Below are 26,057 nucleotides of genomic sequence, written 5' to 3'. Positions count from 1 at the left end.
TTCAGATTAAACAACTGTCAGAAATGCTCCCTGCTCTGTGTTTACTGCTGCCCAAGCTCCAGCCTCTCATGTGGTTGGTTATCATGCTCTTGGGGCCAAACGTGTGTCATGAGCAGGAAAGCTATTTCTTTGAGCCCTGCCTGGCTCAACAATAACTCTCCTGAGATCCTGTTTCTTGAAATTCAGGGTTCTGCCTTATTTTAACTTGCAAATTTTGTCACTTCTCTACTATGGCTGATCCTTTTGAATTCTCAGTTCATTAGCTATTTTTAACCTGACCAAATGTCATCTGGAAAAGTAATGTGCACACTTTGATATCATCAGTGATCGCTAGTGAAAATGGTAAATATCCCAGTCTCAACCCCTCTCCTTCAGCATTTTCTTTGCCTCCAGGTTGAATCTAAATCACTAGGTTTGACCTTTCAGGCAGTTGTGTGCACAAAAGGAATCGTGGTATGAGCAGGTGTTTTCAGTTAACTTGAATATGTCTTGCCAGATGGGACTGAGGCCATTCCAAGAGGCAGTGACAGGTCTCTTGACTTGGCCTCTCAGTCATGGCCCCATGTCATGAAACACAATGCACATGGCTGGACAAGGCTTGTTCTTGGCTCAGCTCTGCTGATTACCATTTGCTAATTTAGCATCTTCCATTTATAATGATTTCCCCAGAAGATTTGGTTTGATGTTTTTCCAGGTGTGGAAGTTATGTGGATAGAATCCTCAATGGCAGGCTGCTGCTTTTCATTCATTCTCCCATCCAGTGTTTAGGGAACACTGACACTGCCTTATAGCTAGTCTTCCTGCCCCAGTGTAGATCACCTCGAATCCATCCCCCAGGCAGCTGCTCCTGGAGTTATCTTTCTAAGACACAGATCTGACCTTGTTAGTCAAGGAAGAAGTTCCAGCTCCTCAGCTCGCCATACAGTCTTCTCTTTCCACTCTCAGCCTTGCACGTTCTCCTCTGGTAATATGGGCTGCTTCTCATTTGCACACACACTGTCTCATTTCTTTAAACCATTGTCTCTGGGGCCACAGTGATAGGATGAGGAAAAGCCAGGGAGGGTGCTTAGGACCTGCTTGGTGGTGAGGATGGATGCACGTGCTCTGTCTGAGCATATGGACAACTGTGCTGCCTGCCTGGGCCCGGACTTTGCTGGACTGGATAGCAACAGAGAACTGTGTCCTTTGTCCCCATCACAGGCTCATTCTGGGGGCCCCTGCCTTCCTACTTGGTCTACTAGGCTTTTATCTCAACTGGACAGTTCTGTCATGCCCTGAGACTGGGAGTGGGTCCTGTGAGTCAGAAACTCCAGCTTGTTCTCCCCGCCTCCACTTCAGGGGCAGAAGCCCTAATTGAACCGTGCACCACGTGACGTGTATCGGACCACGTCACGAGGTCAACGAGGGCCAGGCCCTGCAGACAGTGGGTGCTTATCACTATGAACAACCTCTTTTTTCACACTTAGCTGGCTTACATGATTTTATCTCTTATATATTTGAACGAATTTCAATTGATTCTTCTATCTCAACCCTGAGTCTTCACACACAGTTCCCACCCTTCCACGTGAAAAATTGTCCCACAGCACTTATGAACTAGAGAGTGAGTCGTGATGGTGTGTGTTGGTGCATGCATGGGGGAAAGGGGGTTCTGGAAGGTGGGGATGTTCTCCAGAATCTCCTCTCCATGGAGGCCCTCAAGAACCAGGACTTTCTGGTCTTTGTATTTCCTGACCAGCCCACTGTGGGCACTGTGTGTCAGGGAAGAGATGAGAAGCAAAGATGAATATGACGCAGTTCTTCCTCTCATGGAGCTTAGGGTCAGTGAAGCTCTAAAATACATCAACACTTAGATGTATTAGGTGCTATGAGACTGCAGAGGATGTGCAACTTGTCAGTTTGAGGATGGAATGTAGGGACCAGGAAGCCGACACGGAGAAGACAGCAGTAAGCCCACTCCTGAAGAGGAGGAGTACTCTTGGGTAGCCCTGTTAAATTCTGCCTCATGTGAAACCAAAATTGGTTGCTTGATGTTCATTCCTGGTTCCATCTGGCAGGTCCTCAGCAGATCATCTGTCATCTCTGTTTCCCTCTCCCATCCTCCATGAGTTTAAAATTTTTAATTTGGGGGCTTGAGTTTTGAGGCCCTTGGAAAATCATTTCCCATAAAAAATGGAAATCTCTATGTAAGCATTTCCCAAGCTGTCACCTGAGAACTGTCTTGGGAGAATCAATACATTTCTGTTGAATAAATGAAGCGTCCCACAGTTAAATAAATTTGAGGCGTTCCATGTTCCCGTTCCTCTTCTAAGACATATTAGTGTAGTGCAAGCTCTGGTAAGTCCTGCAGAAAAGACTCTTTCATGGCTCTGTAATCCTTCTGAGAAGGTTTTTGCTGAAACTCGATTGAGAACCACTGCTATGAAAGTTTGTCTTGTTTATAATTGACAAAAATTGTATAGGAGGACAACATGTTTTGAAATATGCATACATTGTAGAATGACTAATTAGAGCTAACTAGCATCTGCGTTACCTCACAGACTTATCATCTTTTGTGATGACAACACTTAAGATCTACTCTCTGTGATTTTAAAGTATACACTATATTGTTGTAACTATAGTACCACGTTGTATAATAGATCCTTTAAACTTATTCCTTCTAACTGAAATTTTGCCTGCTTTTACCAGCACCTCCCCAATCTCCTCACACCCCAGCTCCTGGAAACCAACATTCTACTCTCTGAGTTCAACACCTTTAGATTCCACATACAAGTGAGAACACGTGGTATTTGTCTTTTCATGCCTGGCTTATTTCACTTACCGTAATATCTTCTAGGTTCATCCATGTTATCACAAATAATGGAACTTCCTTCCTTTTTAAAGCTGAACAGTATTTCATTGTGTGTGTGTATATATATGTGTGTGGGTGTGTGTGTATATATATATATATATATATATATATATATATATATGAATACACACCGCATTTTGTTTATCCAGTTTTTGTTGTTGGACACTTAGGCTGATTCCATGTCTTGGCTATTGTGAATGATGCTGCAGTGAACATAGGAGTGCAGATATCTCTTTGACATACTGACTTTATAGCCAGTAGTGGGATTTCTGGATCATCTGGTAGTTCTATTTTTAGTTGTTTGAGGTTCCTCCATACTGTTTTCCACAATGGCTATTGTAATTTACATTCTTACCAACAGTGTACAGGGTTCCCTTTTCTCCACATCCTCACCAATGTTTGTTTTTTGTCTTTTTGATAAGTCATTCTAACAGGTGTGAGGTGACATCTCATTGGGGTTTTAATTTGCGTTTCTCCGATGAGTAGTAATGAACATTTTTTTGCATGTACCTGTTGGCTATTTGTATGTCTTCTTTTGAGAAATGACTATTCAGGTCCTTTGCCTATGCTTTAAACAGGTTGCTTTCTTGCTACTGAGTTGTTTGAATTCCTTATAAATTTTTTATATTAATCCTTTTTCTAATGTGTATTTGCAAATATTTTCTCCTGATCCGTAAGTTGCCGCTTCACTGTTTCCTTTGCTATGTGGAAGCTTCTTAGTTTGATGCAATCCCATTTGTCTATTTTTGCTTTTGTAGTCTGTGCTTTTGGGGTCACACCTAAAAGATCATTGCTAGGCTGGGCATAGTGGCTCACGCCTATAATCCCAGCATTTTGGGAGGCTGAGGTGGGCGGGTCACATGAGGTCAGGAATTTGAGACCAGCCTGGCCAACATGGTGAAACCCTGTCTCTATTAAAAATACAAAAATTAGCCGGGCGTGGTGGTAGGTGCCTGTAATCCCAGCCACTTGGGAGACTGAGGCAGGAGAATCACTTGAACAAACCTGGGAGGTGGAGCTTGCAGTGAGCCAAGATCGCGCCACTGCACTCAAGGCTCAAGGCTGGGTGACAGAGCATGAGGCTCCATCTCAAAAATAAAAAATAATAAAAAAAAGATCATTGCCAAGACCAGTATCAGAGTTTTCTTCTATGTTTTCTTCTAGTGGTGTTATAGTTTTAGGTCTTATGTTTTGTCTGTAATCTGTTTTGAACTGATTTTCATATATGGTATGAGATAGTCTAATTTCATTCTCCTACATGTGGATATCCAGTTTTCCCAATATCATATATTGAATATATGAGAGTTTAAGAAGCATAGGGAATGAATCTTTTAAGGGAGCTAATCACCCCAAAATTAATTTTCTCTCTTTCTCCTACACAGCCTCTTGATTTTGAAACAGCAGCTGTTTCCAACATTGTATTCCAAGCAGAAAATCCTGAGCCTCTAGTGTTTGGTGTGATGTACAATACAAGTTCTTTTGCCAAGTTCACGCTTATTGTGACAGATGTGAATGAAGCACCTCAATTTTCCCAGCACGTATTCCAAGCGAAAGTCAGTGAGGATGTAGCTATAGGCACTAAAGTGGGCAATGTGACTGCCAAGGATCCAGAAGGTCTGGACATAAGGTAAAGGGCAACAGTGCTGGGCAGGCCTGGCTGCGTGGTCACGAAAGCCAATGTGGGGGGAGGAGGAGGAGCTGGCCTGCACTGACTCCAGGGCTGACCCTCACAGCATACCCAGCAATGATGAACTTGGCCTTGGTTTAGGAAGGTGTCAACACCCTGGGGGCATTCCAAGGGATGGTGGTTCATCAATAACCATCTAGGCTCAGACAAGTGGGAAGCAGCGTGAGGTTCCATTCCAGCCCATGAGCTTCAGGTCCCAGCTGAGAGCTGGATGGTTCAGGAGGTGAGGTTCACCTCTGAGACACTAGAAGAACCAGGCCCTGTGTCTAACTAACTAAGCCAGTTACCTAGGCTGGGGTTTAAGAAAGGGTTCCAGCCTTAAAGGTGTATTAGGAGTTCTAGACAGAGACCAAAGCCCAATCGGACAGACCATGCCAACTTACAGGCCTGAGGGAATCTTCTGGATGTAGGACACATAGGTTCCTTGGCTCCAAAGAGCTGATCTGGGGCACCTCTGGAGAAGCTGGTGCTCTGGCTGAAGTGGCTAAACAAAATGTGTAACTATTTCCATCTTAGCAATTCCTTTTTTTCAGTTCAATAAGACCCACACAGATTTGCCTTAAAAAGTACAATGATGATTAATTTGCCTAAGAAATATGTTTGTATATATCTGTATAATATCTATAAAATCTTTAAGATCATGTAGTTAATAAGACTTGAACTCAGATCTTTCACTGCTGTTGTACATTACACCTCCTGTCTATGGCATAAGAAATATTTCGGCATGACTTAAATCATGCATGTGGCTATGAATGACAGACAATTCCTTAAGTTTCTCTAAACATCTGGAGAGAATCGTGCCTCCCATTGAGCTGTCCTTCAGGCACTTGGATTCACTTCTAAGACCTTTAGCTGATCATTGAGAAGCAAAGTTACCACCTACAGTTTTACTCTAACTACTTCTGTAGTTTTATAGAGAAGAAAGAACAGCAGGGGATATACTCTATGGTTTAGTGTAGATACTACTGAGTCAAAAATTATGAGGAGACACAAAATGTTTTTAATCTTTATACCATTTATTTAACAAAAGTTCCTACCTTCTTCATGAAAATGCTATAAAAATCATTGGTCAAATATGTGAATAAAAAGTTTATCATTGGGAAAAACAAAGACATGTAAGAAAATTACTGTGATGAAACAAGGAAAGGATACATATACCATTAAGTTGAGGTCAGGAAGAGGAGGTTAGCGAGGGAGACTGAGAAGAGGTGTTCTGTAAAGTACAATTCCAGAAGACAAATGAAGAAAGTGTTTCAGGAGTAAGGAATAATCAATAGTTCAGACATGAGTAATAAGCCTGTTAAGAATTAAGGATGACTCCAGTGTTGGTCTGAGTAATTTAATTCTCCAGCTCCACAAACTTAAAATCTATTAGCACCCAATGGATTTGAATCCAATCCTTCAGCAAATATTATAGATTCTTTTATTGAAATGTATTCAGAATCCACCTGCTTCTCCCTGCTTCCAGCCTACTCCAAGGCACCACCATGTCTGTTCTGGATTCGTCCTTGCCCCTGCCATTCCCCACCCCACCCTGAATCTACTCACTGAATTGCAGTCAGTGACCTTTTAAAAAAGTAAATCAGATCATCTGACTCCTCTTTCAAAACCCTCCAAAGCATTCCATCTCTTTCAGGATGAAATCCCAAGTATAAAGGGTTTCATATTCATTACCCATATATATAACCTAACCCAGTGTTTGGCATATGGAATATACTAAAAAAAATACATTGTGGGAAATTAACACATCATAATTTTTTAATGATTCTCTTATCCTTTGATATGTAGGTTGCTTTCAGTATTTATTATAGAAAATGTTTTAAATAGATGTATGCATGTAATTCTTTTTAAACTTTGATTAAATTGGTTTTTTTTAGGTAGCATTTCCAGGAGTGGAATTATTTAGTCTAAAGATATGGACATCCTCATGACTATGATGTGTTGCTTTTTAAAGGACTACCATTGGTTTTCCTGTGGTTCTAGTCTTGTCTGTCTCAACTTCATCTTCCATACACCTACCAATGAACTCTGTTGAAAACACAAATATGGCCAGGTCACCCTCTTGCTTAAATCATTGACTGGCTGCCCATTGCTTCTTATGATCTGGCTCTTCAAATCTCTGTGGCTTCACCTTTTGCCACCTTCTGCTTCCCATGTATACCACAGCACTGCTGAAATGCCTGACCCCACACTCGCCATGCTGTTGCTTGGCCCTTGGTGCTTTATCTCACACTCTTCCTTCTGCTTGAAGCGTCTTCTTCTTGCCTTTAACATCTACTCCTTCAGAAAGACTGTGCTGATTCCTGTAAACTTCTCTTGGATTCCATAGGGCCCCCTCTGTTGTGTTTACCACATTTTATTGGAGTTATCTGTTCATCTGTCTATCTCACTTGCCTAAGAGCCCCTTTTTGTGACCTCCTCCCTTGGCCCACTGCCTGATCTTCCTCAGAACTCAATAGATGTTTGTCGGATGAGGAATTCACTGTGTTACCAGGGTCTACAAGTATCCACCCATCTCGTCCAACATTTCCACCACTGGGTGTTCAAATTTTCTAGATGGGTGGTTTGCTAAGAGGTTTTAAAAGATACTTCCGGGTTACTTTAATTTGAATTATTTGATTGCCAGAAAAGTTTAACTACTTTCCCCAGAAGTTGTGAACTATACCCTTCCTAATACAAGCACAAACACCACATTGTAAGGATGAACAAATCCTTTTGAAGACAGATGAAATGCAAATAAAGCATTAATAATATAATAGATCCTTTAAATACGTTGTAAATAATACACAAATAATGCTGATAATGATAATCTCAGCATTATCCTTTGTATATTATTTACAACATATTTAAAGGATGCACAAACATATTTAGTTGACGCACGAACTAGCTTCACATTTTCATGCAAAGTAATGCAGGCTTTCTTTTGCTGTTTTCATTTGATGAAGCTATTCACTGAGGGGAGACATAAGAGGTTGGCTTAAAATTGACCACGTGACTGGTGAGATCTTTAGCGTGGCTCCATTGGACAGAGAAGCCGGAAGTCCATATCGGGTACAAGTGGTGGCCACAGAAGTAGGTAAGCAAAAAAAAAAAAAAAAAAAAAAACAAAAAAAAAAAAACAAAAAACAAACATTATCAGAAGATACATGGGTTTAACATCACAACCTTAAAGTGGAAGGATGAGAAGGGTACAAAATATAAGGGAGTGCTCATATCTTCCTTTATTTTTGAGATGGAGTCTCTGTTGCCCAGGCTGGAGTGCAGTGGTGCGATCTCCACTCACTGCAACCTCCACCTTGTGGGTTCAAGCAATTCTCCTGCCTCAGCCTTCCGAGTAGCTGGGATTACAGGTGCCCGCCACCATGCCTGGCTAATTTTTATATTTTTAGTAGAGACAGGGTTTCACCATGTTGGCCAGCCTGGTCTCAAACTTCCGACCTCAGGTGATCTGCCTGCCTCTGCCTCCCAAAGTGCTGGGATTACAGGCGTGAGCCACCACGCCCAGCCCCTTTGTGGTTTTGTTAAAGGTGAAAAACACCTGGGCCCCCAGCAGGGCTGCTGCTCACTCTGTGGTTTCCTGTAGGGGCTACGGCCTCTTCTTTTTTTTTTTTTTTTTTTTTTTTTGAGACGGAGTCTTGCTCTGTCGCCCAGGCTGGAGTGCAGTGGCGCAATCTCGGCTCACTGCAAGCTCCGCCTCCCGGGTTCACGCCATTCTCCTGCCTCAGCCTCTCCGAGTAGCTGGGACTACAGGCGCCCGCCACCACGCCTGGCTAATTTTTTTTTTTGTATTTTTAGTAGAGACGGGGTTTCACCGTGGTCTCGATCTCCTGACCTCATGATCCGCCTGCCTCGGCCTCCCAAAGTGCTGGGATTACAAGCGTGAGCCACCGCGCCCGGCCGCGCTATGGCCTCTTCTAGAGAGAGTTCTGTGTCCCTGGCTGAACTATCTCCCTTCTTCCAACGTGGTTGTGGGTTTCTCTCAGGAGCTCTGAGTGGAGTCAAACCACCTACCTGTTCACGTAGACCACCACTTGCTCCTTCAGCCTTAAATTGTCACTCTCATCCCTTTTGAAGCAGAAAATGTTTTATGAAATGTTCTCTACTTTGATGTGTGTCAGAATCCCCGGGGAGCGTGTTGAATACAGACACTAGGAGTCCACCGCTGGAGATTCTGATTCCATAGGTTTGGGTGAACCAGGGTATCTGTGTTTTGACAAAATCAGGTGAACTTTTGAAAGGAAAGACAGAAAAGCCCAGGATGTTTGAGCCATTCCTGTGTAATCTGTGTATCCTATTTATTTCAGTTGTGATGATATATATTGTCTGCTGGCTCCAAGTGTGGAGTTCCAGAGAACTTTTTAAAATAAAAATAAACTCATAAGAAGAGTATGTTTACCCAATAATGAGCCTGGCAACTAACACAGAGTTTCTTTGCATTTTCATGGAATTTTAAGACATACGAGTAGGAAATCTGTTGATCCAATGTTGATCAGGCTCTAATTAGCTAGTAAATGTATCTGCCAGGTTTACCAAAAAAGAGAATCAAACAAATTACTCAATAAATATGTTTTTAGACCCCCGCCCCCTGCACCACAGCTCTGAAAAAAACTTTCAAAATGTGAGGCCCAGGGTTGAGAGCTGAAATGGAGAAGAGAGACAGGAATCATAAAAATGGCCCCTGCATATGGAAAGATTAAGAAAAACAAAATTACTTCAGTCAAGTCAAACCAAAAAGGGTAGAATGCAGAACCGCGTGCCAGCTTGGGAAGGGTGTGTGTGAGTGGACAGGCCCTCTGTTTCTGTCTCTTGCTTGAGTGAAGCACATTCCACTATCGCATTGTATACATTTAACTCTTGATTTAAAAGCTCCCAGTGAAGCAGCAGGCAGGTTCTGGCTGAGCCTTTATGCTGTGCACACCCCTTTCTCATACCATGGGGATCAGAACTGCACTCTGGATGTGTCCCAAGTTTCTCACGTTCTAGAAGTTTCAGAAATCAAAACCAGGGTCCAAAACCCTGTTCTGTTTTTAGTTTTTGGCACTGACATGATATAAATAGATACAATGACTTCAAGAACACGGTGGCCTTTTCTTCTTTGGTTAAGTATAGCCATGGACATAGACGATGTTGAGAAGAAAAGCAAGAAAACAGGGTTTACTGGAAATGAGCAGGAAAACATTACTGGAATCAAACAAGGTCAGAGTCAGAAGTTGTAGAAACAATGTCTGTGATTGGTGTTGGGGAGGACATAATAACAGTCAGTGTTTACGTTGCACTGACAGCCCCATACTGAGCACTTAGTGTAATAACTTACTCCTCATACAACACTATAAGGTACCACATACTATGAACGAGGAAACCAAAGCACTGCGAAATTAAGTAACTTGCCCAAGATTACGTAGCTACCAACCGGTTATGCTGCAGCTCCAAGTTTTTCACTCCTATCATATGGTAAATAATGTCTGTGGAGCCTTTTACTATTTTCCAGAACATTCACTCATATGCAGGATTCTTGCAAAGCCACACAGCTGAAGAAAATAAGCTTAGAAAACTCTACTAACATGCCTAAGGCCTGCTAAGGAGCAAGTGAAGGTGTGAGTGCTAGAGTTAGACCTCTTGGATTGAAAGCCTCTCTGCCTTGGGCAAGTTACACAACTTCTGAGCTCAGTTTTCACAATTATTTTGAAGTAATATATGTAAAATATTAGCACATATATCTTAGTTATTATTATGATGATCAGTAAGACTTTTTTTACCAGTAATGAAACTAGGTCTTTGATTCTAAAAGCTTGTCATCTTTCTAGCATCTCAGTGTACCTAACTCCTTGAATTTTAAAGAAAGGGAAATCTTTCTTATTAAGAGGAAAATGAGTGAGCTGATCCCATGTTTCAATCATTCAATTCCTTAGGAGGGTCTTCCTTGAGCTCTGTGTCAGAGTTCCACCTGATCCTTACGGATGTGAATGACAACCCTCCCAGGCTGGCCAAGGACTACACGGGCTTGTTCTTCTGCCATCCCCTCAGTGCACCTGGAAGTCTCATTTTCGAGGCTACTGATGACGATCAGCACTTATTTCGGGGTCCCCATTTTACATTTTCCCTCGGCAGTGGAAGCTTACAAAATGACTGGGAAGTTTCCAAAATCAATGGTGAGTTGTCGGAAATACATGGAAACAAACACAGATGGATGGTGAAAGTAGGTTTTATTTAACTTGGTGAGTTTGCAGTACTCAGCACAGAGCTTTCTCTCATGCTCCAGGAAGGAAGTTCATGCTTTGGAAGCTTGCACAGGGAGGGACTCTGGAGGGGACAAAGCCCCAGGTTTTCAAGGGAGGAAAGATTATGACCACATAGCATTCCTTTGGTGTAGACGAACAGTTGGATGACCTAAGCATCACTTGCAAAATTTTCAATGACAGAGGGAAAGCAGATTTTATAGAAATTTCTAAAAACTTTGAGAGAGATATATATATATAAAGTATACAATTTTATGAGAATTGATTATATGTAAATACCACTGAAGCCATCAGCACAATCAAGACAATGAACATTTCCACCACCTCCAGAAGATACTTCATGCCCTATTATATAATCTCTGCTTCCCAACCATCCCCCCTCTCCCCAGGCAACCATTGATGTGCTTTCCGTTACTATAGTTTTCATTTTCAATAATTTCATCTAAATAGAATAGTATAGTATGTATACTTTTTTTGGTCTGGCTTCTTTCATCTCATTATTTTGAGATGTATTGGTGTTGTTACATGCATCAATACTTCATTCCTGATTATTGAGGGGTAGTATTCCATTGAATGACTATACCTGTTCACCTGTTGATTGTCCAACTTTTGCTGTTACAAAGCTGCTGTGAGGATTTGTGAACAAATATTTTGTAGGGACATACATTTGCAGTTTTCTTGGTTAAATACTGAGGAGTGGAATGGCTGGGTCATATGGCAGGTATATGATTAAATTGTTAAGGAAAGGTTGAACTGCTTTCCAAATTGTTCTTAACATTTTACATTCCCACCAGTGTGTGAGAGGTCCAGTTGCTCAGCATTCTCCCAGAACTTGCTGTGCTTGGCCTGTTTAATTTTAGCCATTCCAGTGGGCGTGGAGTAGTATCTATCTCATAATGGTTTTATTTGTATTTCTCTAATGACTAGTGGTGTTGAGCATCTTTTCATATGCAATTTGCCATCCATCTTCATCGGTGAAGTGTCTGGTTAGATATTGTATTCATTTTTTAAAAATTAGGCTGTTTGGATTCTATTTTTGACTTGCAAGCATTTTTAATATATTTAGATGATGTGCTTTGTTAGATATGTATCTTTTGTAAATATTTTCTCCTAGGCCATGGCTTGTCTTTTCATTTTGCAAGTATATTTTGAAGAGCAAATTTTAAAATTTTGTTACTTTTTTCATGTTTTATTCATGATTTGTACGTTGTGATGCTTAAATTTTTGCCAAACTTAGGATCCCTAAAGTTTTCTGTTTTTTTCATTTCCTAAATTTTATAGTTTTAACTTTTGCATTTAGCTCTATGCCTTTTTAAGGTAATTTTTGTATAGGCATACCTCATTTTATTGCACTTTGCTTTATTATGCCCAGTGGATGTTCCATTTTTTATAAAATGAAGGTTTGTGGCAACAAAGTCTCTTGGTGCAATTTTTCCAACAGCATGTGCTCACTTTGTATCTCTGTCACATTCAGGTAATTCTTAAACTTTTTCATTATTATATCTGTTATGCTGATCAGTGATCTTTGATGTTATTATTGTAATTATTTTGGGACACCAGGAGCCACACTCATATAAGACAACAAACTTAGTCTGTCAATGCGATGTCGATGAATGTTCTGACGCTCCACAGACTGGCTATTTCCCCATGTCTCTCCCTCTCCTTGGGCCTCCCTATTGCCTGAGACACAATATTGAAATTAGGCCAATTGATAACCTCACAATGGCATGTAAGTGTTCAGGTGAAAGGAAGAGTCACACATTTCTCACTTTAAATCAAAAGTTAGACGTGATTTGGCTTAGTGAGGAAGTTATGTTGATAGCCAAGACTGGCCAAAAACCAGGCCTCTTGCATGAAATGCTTAGCCAAGTTGTGAAGGCAAAAGAAAAGTTATTGAGGGAAATTAAAAGTGAAACTACAGTGAACACAAATAATAAAAAAGCAAAACAGCCTTATTGCCATTACAGGAGAAAGTTTGAGTGGTCTGGATAGAAGATTAAAACAGCAACAATATTCCCTTAAACCAAAATCTAACCCAGAGCAAGGCCTTAACTCCTCAATTCCATAAAGGCTGACAGAAGTGAGGAAACTGCAGAGTAAAAGTTTGAAGCTAGCAGAGGTTGATTTATGATGTTTAAAGCTAGCAGAGGTTGATTTATGATGTTTAAGGAAAGAAGCTATTTCCATAACAAAGTGCAAAGTGATGCAGCAAATTGACACGGAAGCAAGTAATCCAGAAGATCTGAGATCATTAATGAAAGTGGCTACACTAAACAATCTTTTCAATGTAGATGAAACAGCCTTCTTTTGGAAGACAATGCCGTCTTAGACATCCATAGTTAGAGAAGTAAATGCCTGGCTTCAAAGCCTCAAAGGACAGGCTGGCTCTTGTTAGGGCTAATGCAGCTGGTGACTTTAAGTTAAAGCCAACCCTAATTTAGCATTCCTAAAATACTAGGGCCCTTAAGAATTATGCTAAATCTACTTTGTCTGTGCTCTGTCAATGGAACAACAAAGCCCAGATGACAGCACATCTGTTTACAGCATAGTTTACTGAATATTGTAAGCCCACAGTTGAGACCTACTGTCCCCCCAAAAAGATTCCTCTCAACATATTACTGCTCATTGACAATGCATCTGGTTACTCAAGAGCTCTGGTGGAGATGTACAAGGAAATAAATGTTGTTTTCATGCCTGCTAACACAGCATCCATTCTGCAGGCCCCAGATCAAGGAATAATTCTAACTTTCAAATTATTTAAGATATACATTTCATAACGTTATAGCTGCTATTAGATAGTAATTCCTCTGATGGATGTGGGCAAAGTAAATTGAAAACCTTCTGGAAAAGATTCACCAGTTTAGATGTCATCAAGAACATTTGTGATTCATGGGAGGAGGTTGAAATATACACATTAGTAGGAGTTTGGAAGAAATTGATTCCAACCCTCATGGATGACTTTGAGGGGTTCAAGACTTCAGTGGAGGAATCGCTGAAAATGTGGTGAAAATAATAATAGAGCTAGAATTAGAAGTAGAGCCTTGATGATGTAACTGAATTGCTGCAATCTCATGATCAAACTGGAATGAATGAGAGTTGCTTCTTACATCTGAACAATGTGTTTTGTTTGTTGGTTTTTGAACAATGGAATCCTTTTCTGGTGAAGATGCCATGAACACTGTTGAAATAACAAGCAAGCATTTAGAGTATTCTATAAACATAGTTGATAAAACAGTGGCAGTGTTTGAGAAGATTTACTCCAATTTTTGAGAGATGTTGTCTTGTCGGTAAAATGCCATCAACCAGCATCACATGCTACAGAGAACTCTCTCATGAAAGGAAGAGTCAGTCAATAAATGCAACAAACTTCATTGGTTGTCTTATTTTCGGAAATTGCCACAGCCACCCCAGCCTTCAGTAACCACCAACATTGAGACAGGAAATGATTCGAAGCAAAAAGATTATGACTCATTGAAGGATCAGATAATCATTAGCATTTTTTGGCAACAAAGTACCTTTAAATTAAGGTATGGACATTAGGGTTTTTTTTTTTTTTTTAAGGTATAATGCCATTAACAGTCTAGAGTATAGGATAAGCTGTTATTTCAGTAGAAAAACAAAAAATTTGTGTGACTTGCTTCACGGAGCTATTTGCTTTATTGCAGTGGTCTGGAACCAAACCCATAATATCGCTGAGATATGCTTGCATAGGGGGTGTGGTAAAGACCAAAGTTTATTGTTTTTAACATAGCTATCTAACTGTTCTGACACCATTTGTTTAAAACATCCTTTTTTACATTGGATTATCTTAACTTTGGCAAAAATCAAGTGACCACCTATATATGAGTCTACTTCTGAATTTTTCTGTTTCATCAATCTGTTTCTATTTTTATACCAATAACACATTGTCTTGATTGCTGTAGCTGTATAAGGCTTGAAATCAGGTAGATTAATTTTTCCGACTTTGTTCTTTTTCAAAATTCCTTCATTCTATGTCTTTTTCATTTCTGTATAAATTTTAGAATGTAGCCAGTTCCTTTCTACCAAAAAAATCCTGTTGAGATTGTGTTGAATCTATTGGGGAATCTGAAGGAGAATTGATATAGTAAGTCTTCCAATTCATGAACACGGTATATGTCTCCATTTATTTAGCAATGTGTTTTAGTTTTCAGTGTATAGTTCTTGCAAAATTTTCCCTAAGCATTTCATATTGTTGATATTTTAAATATTTCAATTTCTAAATATTTCTAGATATAGGAATATAATGATTTCTGTATACTGATTTGTATTCTACAGGCTTGTTGACCTTTAGATTTCATAGATTTTCTACATAGACAATCATGTTGTCTGTGAATAATGACTTCTTCCTTTTCAGTCTGTATGCCTTTTGTTTATTACTGGCTGAAACCTTCAGTGAAATGTCAAATAGAGGTAGTAAGAGCGGAAATACTTGACTTGTTCATGATCTTAGGAAGAAAGCAATTAGCCTTTCACCATTAAGTATGATGTTAGCTGTAGGTTTTTTTTTGTAGGTAATCTTTATTAGATTTGGGACTTTGCCTTTTATTCCTAATTTGTGAGGGTTTTTTTTTTTCTAAATTGGAAATGGATATTAAATTTTTCAAGTGCTTTTTCTCCATGTATTGACTATGTGGCTGATTTGATTTTTTGGGCCTATTAATTGATGCATTATTATCAACTTTTGAATCTAAAATCACCTTATTCCTGGGATAAAGCCTACTTAGTGATCTAAAATCACCTTATTCCTGGGATAAAGCCTACTTAGTGATGAAATATTACCATGTTTATGTATTGTTGGATTTGCTAAAACTTAATTTTTGCATCTATATTCATGAGGGATGTTGGTCTCTCTACATATTTTGCCTTGTATAATGAGGAAGCATTCCACCTCTTTATCTTCAATTATCTGGACAAGTTTGCATAAAATTGGTATTATTTCTTCTTAAAGTTTGAAAGAATTTGCCAGTAAAGCTATCTGGGCCTGGTGTATTTTTTTTTTTTAAAGAAGTTTTAACTACAAATTCAATTTTATTTTACAGATATAGAAAAATTCAATTTACATATTTCTTTTTGGTTGAGCTTGTACCTTTCAAATAATTCATCTATTTCATTAATCTAATTTATTGATATAGTTCATATTTTATTAATATCTGTAGAATATGTAGTGATATCACCTCATTCTGATTTTGGCTAATTATCTTTTTTCCTGATAATCTGGCTAGAAGTTTTATTGATATTTTCAAAGAACCAGCTTTTGGTTTCATTGATTTTTTTCTGTTTTTGTTTCATATTTCACTGGCCAGATCTTTATTATTTCCTTTATTCTTCCTACATTGTGTTTTTGTTCGTGTTCTGTTTTCATTAAGGTGGAAGCTGATGCCATTAATTTGAGATCTTTTTGTTAAACAGGCATTTAGTGCTATAAATTTATCTTAGGTGTCACATTAGCTGCATTTTTTTTTTTAATAGACAGGGCCTCAGTCACCCAGGCTGCAGTGCAGTGGTGTGATCATGGCTCGCTGCAGCCTTGAATTCCTGGGCTCAGACGATCCTCCTGCTTCAGCCTCTCAAGTAGCTGGGACTACAAGTATGAGCCACCACACTTGGCTAATTTTTTATTTTTAAATTTTTTTGTAGAGATGGGGGTCACGCTATGTTGCTCAGGCTTGTCTCAAACTCCTGGGTTCAAGTGAGCCTCCCATCTCAGCCTCCCAAAATGCTGGGATTACAGGTGTGAACCACCATGCCAGGCCCACAAAATTTGATACATTGTGTTTTCCCTTTAGATTTCTTTTGTGATCATGTGTTATTTAGAAGTGTGTTAGTTTCCAAATATTCTGGGAATATTTCTTATACCTTATACCTTTCTAACTTCTAATTACATCATAACCAGAAAACATGACTAGAATACTTTTAAATTTATTTAGACATTTTTTCTTTCAGTACTTCAAAAGTATTTCACCATCTTTTTTTTTTTTTTTTTTTTTTTTTGAGACAGTCTGAGTCTTATTCTGTCGCCAAGGCTGGAGTGCAGTGGCACAATCTCAGCCTCCCAGGTTCAAGCGATTCTCGTACCTCAGTATCCCTAGTAGCTGGGATTACAGGTGCACATCATGATGCCCAGCTACTTTTTGTATTTTTAGTAGAGACAGGGTTTTTCCATGTTGACCAGACTGGTCTCAAACTCCCGGCTTTAAGTAATCCGCCTGCCCCGGCCTCCCAAAGTGCTGGGATTATAGGCGTGAGCCACCAGGGGTGCCCTGCCCACTATGGTTCTTCCTTGTTCCATTGAATGTTTGTATTCTTTTTCCTCTGGGTGCTTTTAAGATATTCTCTTATTACTTTTAAGTAATTTGATGCTCATATTGCCTTGGTGGTGTTTTATTCATTTTTCTTGTTCCTGAAGTTTGATGATCATCTTGGATCTGAGGATTTGGAGTTTTCATCAAACATGAAAAAAATATTAGCCATTGTCTCATCAAAAATGTTTTTCTCTCCACTATCATCTTTCTTGGCTTTCAGGAATTCAATTACACATGTATTAGGCCACTTGAAGTTGTCTCAAAGCTTATTTTTTTTTTCTGTTTCTTTTTGGATAGCTTTATTTCTATATCTTCAAGTTTACTGTTTTTTTTCTGCTGTATTCAATGGCTATATTATAGCCATTAATCCAACCTAGTCTATTTTTATATCAAACTTTGTAGTTTTCTTCTATAAATTAACTTGGGTTTTTAAAATGTTCTGTATCTATCTACACTTCTCAGTCTTGTAGCTTCTTGAACATATAGAATATAATTATAACTGTTTTCATGTCTTTTCCCACTATTTATATAATATGTAAAATTTCTGGGTAGGCTTCAATTGATCTTTTTCTCTCATAGGTCATATTTTTCTCTTTTATGGAATGTCTGGCAATTTTTTATTAAGTGCCAGACATTTAGATGCTGAATATTTTGTATTCCCATAAATATTCATGAACTTTATTATGAAATACAGTTAGATTATTTGGAAAAAGTTTGATGCTTTCACGTGTTGCTTTTAAGTTTTCTTAGGTAGGGCCAGGGCAGCATTTATTCTAGGGCTAATGTTTTCAAACTTGTGAGGTGAAGCCTTCTACGTATTCTACCTGGTAGCACGTGAATTATGAGATTTTCAGCTCTAGGGACCAGGAATGATTCCTGGCTCTTTGTGAGTGCTGTGTTCTCTAATCTTTTTAGGTGGTTCTTTCCCCAGCCTTGAGTAGTTCCTTCATATACATACACTGATCAGTACTCAGCTAAAGCCTTAAGAGACCCCTCTATAAATCTCTTTAGTGCGCATTCTCTTTGCAGCTCTCTCTGGGACTCTGCTCTGTAAACTCAAGTTTCCTTGACTTCCCCTTACTCCTGTGCTCTATCACCTCAACTCAGGGACATCACTGGGCTCTGTCTGAGCTCCTGCTCCCTGCAACTGATACCTGGATATTTGCTTTGGGTGGTAAGCTGAGGCAATTATAAAATTTACCTCATTTGCTTTCCTTCTTTTAGAAATCACTGTCCATTGCCTAATATATAAATCTTTAAAACCATGGTTTCACAAATTTTTTGTTCTTTTAGTTGTTTTTGGTGGAACGGTAAATCTGGTCCCTGTTACTATATGTTATCTAGGTGGGCCGTAATAGTTTTTAAATATGCATATTTAAGTCTTCCCAAATTTGGGAAAATGTCTTGGCAGATATGAATGGGGAGGGCATAAGTGTGAATTATAGCAAAATCAAATTTTGTTTTAGAAATTGGAAGTTTAGTGTTTTTGTACTCTCAATTTTCTATTTTAAAAAAGGTGGTAAATATCCTGAAAACCAGGTATAATATCATGCATACCCTTATTTCTGGACTCAGAGGGATGTTGGGGCCTATAAATGTTATGACTTACCCAATTATATAGCTAACAAGCAGCAGATTTGAAACCCAGAATCAGGTCTACAGATGCTCAGTCCCAGGTACTCTCCAATCTTCTGACATATACAGTTGATTCCCATTATTTGCAGATTCTGTTTATAAAGTAATCTACATGATAAAATTTGTAACCCAAAAGTCAGTACTTACAGGAGCTTTCGCTTTTGCTTTCATGGACACTGGCAGAGTGGTGAAAAATCTGAGTTACTGGACACACATATTCCCAGCTCTCATACTGTTAGGTTTTTTTTTTTTCTTTTTGCAGTTTATGTAGTGCCTTGTTTTTCACGTTTCTGTGCTTTTCATTGGTGATTTCATTGTTTAAAACGGCTCTGAACTGGGTGGGGCATCGCCTCACCCAGGAAGCACAAGGGTGGGGGGATTTCCCTTTCCTAGCCAAGGGAAGCCATGACAGACTGTACCTGGAAAAACAGGACACTCCCGCCCAAATACTGCACTTTTTCCAAGGTCTTAGCAACCAGCAGACAAGGAGATTCTCTCCCGTGCCTGGCTCGGCAGGTCCCATGCCCACAGAGCCTTGCTCACTGCTAGCACAGCAGTCTGAGATCAAATTGCAAGGTGGCAGCCTGGCTAGGAGAGGGACATCCACCACTGCTGAGGCTTCAGTAGGTAAAGTGGCTGGGAAGCTCAAATGGGGCAGAGGCCACCACAGCTCAACAAGGCCTACTGCCTCTATAGACTCCATTTCTATGGACAGGGCATAGCCGAACAAAAGGTAGCAGATAACTTCTGCAGACTTAAACATCCCTGTCTGACAGCTCTGAAGAGAGCAGTGGTTCTCCCAGCATGGCGTTTCAGATCTGAGAACAGACAGACTGCCTCAAGTGGGTCCCTGACTCCCATGTAGCCTAACTGGGAGACACCTCCCAGTAGAGGCCGGCTGATACTTCATATAGGTGGGTACCACTCTGGGATGAAGCTCCCAGAGGAAGGATCAGGGAGCAGTATTTGCTGTTCTGTAGCCTCTGCTTGTGATACCCAGGCAAACAGGGTCTGGAGTGGACCTCCAACAAAGTCCAACAGACCTGCAGCTGAGAGACCTGTTAGAAGGAAAACTAACAAACAGAAAGGAATAGCATCAACATCAGCAAAAAGGACATCTGCACCAAAACCCCAACTGTAGGTCACCAACATCAAAGACCAAAGGTAGATAAAACCAAAAAGATAGGGAGAAACCAGAGCAGAAAAGCTGAAAACTCTAAAAACCAGAATGCCTCTTCTCTTCCAAAGGATTGCAACTCCTCACCAGCAACAGAACAAAGCTGGATGGAGAATGACTTTGATGAGTTGACAGAAGCAGGCTTCAGAAGGTAGGTAATAACAAACTTCTCTGAGCTAATGGAGCACATTCGAACTCAACACAAGGAAGCTAAAGACCTGGAAAAAAGGTTAGATGAATGGCTAACTAGAATAAATAGTGTAGAGAAGACCTTAAATGACCTGATGGAGCTGAAAACCATGGCAGGAGAACTTCGTGATGCATGCACAAGCTTCAGTAGCTGATTCAATCAAGTGGAAGAAAGTGTATCAGTGATTGAAGATCAAATTAATGAAATAAAACAAGAAGAAAAAAGAGTAAAAAGAAACAAACAAAGCCTGCAAGAAATACGGGACTATGCGAAAAGACCAAATCTACATTTGATTGGTGTACCTGAAAGTGACGGGGACAATGGAACCAAGTTGGAAAACACTCCTCAGGATATTATCCAGGAGAACTCCCCCAGTCTAGCAAGGCAGGCCAACATTCAATTCAGGAAATACAGAGAACGCCACAAAGATACTCCTCAAGAAGAGCAACACCAAGACACATAATTAATTGTCAGATTCACCAAGGTTGAAATGAAGGAAAAAATGTTAAGGGCAGCCAGAGAGAAAGGTCGGGTTACCCACAAAGGGAAGCCCATCAGACTAACAGTGGATCTCTCGGCAGAAACTCCACAAGCCAGAAAAGAGTGGGGGCTAATATTCAACGTTCTTAAAGAAAATAATTTTCTTTTTTTTTTTTTTGTAATTTTTTTTTTTTATTATACTTTAGGTTTTAGGGTACATGTGCACAATGTGCAGGTTTGTTACATATGTATCCATGTGCCACGCTGATTTCCTGCACCCATTAACTCGTCATTTAGCATTAGGTATATCTCCTAATGCTGTCCCTCCCCCCTCCCCCAACCCCACAACAGTCCCTGGAGGGTGATGTTCCCCTTCCTGTGTCCATGAGTTCTCATTGTTCAATTCCCACCTATGAGTGAGAACATGCGGTCTTTGGTTTTTTTGTCCTTCCAATAGTTTACTAAGAATGATGTTTTCCAGTTTCATCCATGTCCCTACAAAGGATATGAACTCATCCTTTTTTATGGCTGCATAGTATTCCATGGTGTATATGTGCCACATTTTCTTAATCCAGTCTATCGTTGTTGGACATTTGGGTTGGTTCCAACTCTTTGCTATTGTGAATAGTGCCGCAATAAACATACGTGTGCATGTGTCTTTATAGCAGCATGATTTATAGTCCTTTGGGTATATACCCAGTAATGGGATGGCTGGGTCAAATGGTATTTCTAGTTCTAGATCCCTGAGGAATGGCCACACTGACTTCCACAATGGTTGAACTAGTTTACAGTCCCACCAACAGTGTAAAAGTGTTCCTATTTCTCCACACCCTCTCCAGCACCTGTTGTTTCCTGATTTTTTAATGATGGCCATTCTAACTGGTGTGAGATGGTATCTCACTGTGGTTTTGATTTGCGTTTGCTTGTCTGGAAAGGATTTTATTTCTCACTCATGAAGCTTAGTTTGGCTGGATATGAAATTCTGGGTTGAAAATTATTTTCTTTGTGAAGAAGAAAATAATTTTCAACCCAGAATTTCATATCCAGCCAAACTAAGCTTCATGAGTGAGAAATAAAATCCTTTCCAGACAAGCAAATGCTGAGAGATTTTGTCACCACCAGGCCTGCCTTACAAGAGCTCTTGAAGGGGCCGGGCGCGGTGGCTCACGCTTGTAATCCCAGCACTTTGGGAGGCTGAGGTGGGTGGATCACAAGGTCAGGAGATCGAGACCACAGTGAACCCCGTCTCTACTAAAAATACAAAAAAATTAGCCAGGCGTGGTGGCAGGTGCCTGTAGTCCTAGCTACTCAGAGAGGCTGAGGCAGGAGAATTGCGTGAACCCGGGAGGCGGAGCTTGCAGTGAGCTAAGATTGCGCCACTGCACTCCAGCCTGGGCGACAGAGCAAGACTCCGTCTCAAAAAAAAGAAAAAAAAAAAAGCTATTGAAGGAAGCACTAAACATGGGAAGGAACAACGAGTACCAGGCACTGCAAAAACATGCCAAATTGTAAAGACCATGGATGCTAGGAAGAAACTATATCAATTAACAGGCAAAATAACCAGCTAACATCATAATGACAGGACCAAATTCATACATAATAATATTAACCTTAAATGTAAATGGGCTAAATGCCCCAATTAAAAGACACAAACTGGCAAATTGGATAGAGTCAAGACCCATCAGTGTGCTGTTGGGAGACCCATCTCACGTGCAGAGAAACACACAGGCTCAAAATAAAAGAATGGAGGAAGACCTACCAAGCAAATGGAAAGCAAAAAAAGCAGGGGTCACAATCCAAGTCTCTGATAAAAGAGATTTTAAATCAACAAAGATGAAAAGAGACAAGGCCATTACATAATGGTAAAGGGATCAATTCAACAAGAAGACCTAACTATCCTAAATATACATGCACCCAATACAGGAGTACCCAGATTCATAAAGCAAGTCCTTAGACACCTACAAAGACTTAGACTCCCACACAATAATAATGGGAGACTTTAACACCCCACTGTCAATATTAGACAGATCAATGAGACAGAAGGTTAACAAGGATATCCAGGACTTGAGTTCAGCTCTGCAACAATCATACCTAATAGACATCTACAGAACTTGCCACCCCAAATCAAGAGAATATACATTCTTCTCAGTGCCACATAGCACTTATTCCAAAATTGACCACATAATTGGAAGTAAAGCACTCATCAGCAAATGTAAAAGAATAGAAATTTAACAAACTGTCTCTCAGACCACAGTGCAATCAAATTAGAACTCAGGACAAAAACTCACTCAAAACTGCACAACTACATGGAAACTGAACAACCTGCTCCTGAATGACTACTGGATAAATAACGAAATGAAGGCAGAAATACAGATGTTCTTTGAAACCAATGAGAACAAACACACAATGTACCAGAATCTCTGGGACACATTTAAAGCAGTGTGTAGAGGGAAATTTATAGCACTAAATGCCCACAAGAGAAAGCAGGAAAGATCTAAAATTGACACCCTAACATCACAATTAAAAGAACTAGAGAAGAAATAGCAAACACATTCAAAAGCTAGCGGAAGGCAAGAAATAACTAAGATCAGAAGAGAATTGAAGGAGATAGAGACACAAAAAGTCCTTCAAAAAAACAATGAATCCAGGAGCTGGTTTTTTGAAAAGATCAACAAAATTTATAGACCGCTAGCAAGACTAATAAAGAAGAAAAGAGAGAAGAATCAAATAGACACAATAAAAACTGATAAAGGGGATATCACCACTGATCCCACAGGAATACAAACTACAATCAGAGAATACTATAAACACCTCTACACAAATAAACTAGAAAATCTAAAAGAAATGGATAAATTCCTAGATACATACACCCTCCCAAGACTGAACCAGGAAGAAGTTGAATCTCTGAATAGACCAAGAACAGGCTCTGAAATTGAGGCAATAATTAATAGCCTACCAACAAAAATAGTCCAGGATCAGATGGATTCACAGCTGAATTCTACCAGAGGTACAAGAAGAGCTGGTATCATTCCTTCTGAAACTATTTCAATCAATAGAAAAAGAGGGAATCCTTCCTAACTCATTTTATGAGGCCAGCATCATCCTGATACCAAAGCCTGGCAAAGACACAACAAAAACAGAGAATTTTAGACCAATATCCTTGATGAACATCGATGTGAAAATCTTCAATAAAATACTGGCAAACTGAATCCAGCAGCACATCAAAAAGCTTATCCAACACAATCAAGTGGGCTTAATCCCTGGGATGCAAGGCTGGTTCAACATATGCAAATCAATAAACATAATCCATCACATAAACAGAGCTAATGACAAAAATCACATGATTATCTCAATAGATGCAGAAAAGGCCTTTGACCAAATTCAGCCCTTCAGGCTAAAAACTTTCAATAAACTAGGTATTGATGGAACATATCTCAAAATAAGAGGTATTTATGATAAACCCACAGCCAATATCATACTGAATGGGCAAAAACTGCAAGTATTCTCTTTGAAAACTGGCAGAAGACAGGGATGCCCTCTCTCACCACTCCTATTCACCACAGTGTTGGAAGTTCTGACCAGGGCAATTAGGCAAGAGAAAGAAATAAAGGGTATTCAATTAGGAAAAGAGGAAGTCAAATTGTCCCTGTTTGCAGATGACATGATTGTATATTTAGAAAACTCCATTGTCTCAGCCCAAAATCTCCTTAAGCTGATAAGCAACTTCAGCAAAGTCTCAGGATACAAAATCAATGTGCAAAAATCAAAAGCATTCCTATACACCAATAACAGAAAGACAGCCAAAACATGAGTGAAGTCCCATTCACAATTGCTACAAAGAGAATAAAATACCTAGGAATCCAGCTTACAGGGGATGTGAAGGACCTCTTCAAGGCAAACTACAAACCACTGCTCAATGAAATAAAGGAGGACACAAACAAATGGAAGAACATTCCATGCTCATGGATAGGAAGAATCAGTATCGTGAAAATGGCCATACTGCCCAAGGTAATTTATAGATTCAATGCCATCCCCTTCAAGCTACCAATGACTTTCTTCATAGAATTAGAAAAAACTACTGTAAAGTTCATATGGAACCAAAAAAGAGCCCACATTGCCAAGACCATCCTAAGCAAAAAGAACTATGCTGGAGGCATCACACTACCTGACTTCAAACTATACTACAAGGCTACAGTAACCAAAACAGCATGGTACTGGTACCAAAACAGATATATAGACCAATGGAACAGAACAGAGACCTCAGAAATAACACCACACATCTAAAACCATCTGATCTTTCACAAACCTGACAAAAACAAGCAATGGGGAAAGGATTCCCTATTTAATAAATGGTGCTGGGAAAATTGGCTAGGCATATGTAGAAAGCTGAAACTGGATCCCTTCCTTACACTTTATACAAAAATTAACTCAAGATGAAGTAAAGACTTAAATGTTAGACCTAAAACCATAAAATCCCTAGAAGAAAACCTAGGCAATACCATTCAGAACATAGGCATGGGCAAGGACTTCATGACTAAAACACCAAAAGCAATGTCAACAAAAGTCAAATTTGACAAATGGGATCTAATTAAACTAAAGAGCTTCTGCACAGCAAAAGAAACTACCATCAGGGTGAACAGGCAACCTACAGAATGGGAGAAAATTTTTGCAATCTACCCATCTGACAAAGGGCTAATATCCAGAATCTACAAAGAACTCAAACAAATTTACAAGAAAAAAACAACCCCATCAAAAAGTGGGCAAAGGATATGAACAGACACTTCTCAAAAGACATTTATGCAGCCAACAAACACATCAACATGATCATCACTGGTCATCAGAGAAATGCAAGATGGTCATCAGAGAAATGCAAATCAAAACCACAATGAGATAGCATCTCACACCAGTTAGAATGGTGATCATTAAAAAGTCAGGAAACCAACAGTTGCAGGAGAGGATGTGGAGAAATAGGAACACTTTTACACTGTTGGTGGGACTGTAAACTAGTTCAACCATTGTGGAAGACAGTGTGGTGATTCCTCAAGGATACAGAACCTGAAAGACCATTTGACCCAGCAATTCCATTACGGGGCATATACCCAATGGATTATAAACCATGCTACTATAAAGACACATGCACACATATGTTTATTGTGGCACTATTCACAATAGCAAAGACTTGGAACCAACCCAAATGTCCATCAATGATAGACTGGATTAAGAAAATGTGGCACATATACACGATGGAATATTATGCAGCCATAAAAAGGATGAGTTCATGTCCTCTGCAGAGACAGGGATGAAGCTGGAAACCATCATTCTCAGCAAACTATCACAAGGACAGAAAACCAAACACTGCATGTTCTCACTCATAGGTGGGAATTGAACAATGAGAACACTGGTCACAGGGCAGGGAACATCACACACCAGAGCCTGTCAGGGGGTCGGGGGCTGGGGGAGGATAGCATTAGGAGAAATACC

The 26,057-nt window shown here is 39.7% G+C and overlaps 1 protein-coding gene across 3 annotated transcripts in view; it reads left to right on the top strand.

The window, feature by feature from the left end:
- CDH17 (cadherin 17) overlaps nucleotides 1-26,057 on the top strand; it is a 101,815-nt gene that overhangs the window by 71,140 nt on the left and 4,618 nt on the right. For all 3 annotated transcript variants that reach the window (XM_055286769.1, XM_063643435.1, XM_055286771.2), the window contains 3 exons: nucleotides 4,231-4,475; nucleotides 7,481-7,611; nucleotides 10,445-10,684. In XM_055286769.1, coding sequence (XP_055142744.1) covers nucleotides 4,231-4,475; nucleotides 7,481-7,611; nucleotides 10,445-10,684 — 616 coding nt within the window. The remainder of the gene's footprint in view (nucleotides 1-4,230; nucleotides 4,476-7,480; nucleotides 7,612-10,444; nucleotides 10,685-26,057) is intronic.

This window comes from Symphalangus syndactylus, chromosome 7 (assembly GCF_028878055.3).
Source record: "Symphalangus syndactylus isolate Jambi chromosome 7, NHGRI_mSymSyn1-v2.1_pri, whole genome shotgun sequence".
NCBI classification, from domain to species: domain Eukaryota; kingdom Metazoa; phylum Chordata; class Mammalia; order Primates; family Hylobatidae; genus Symphalangus; species Symphalangus syndactylus.
Note: the sequence above shows the minus strand (reverse complement) of the source record. Positions and strands in the feature narration are given on the sequence as shown.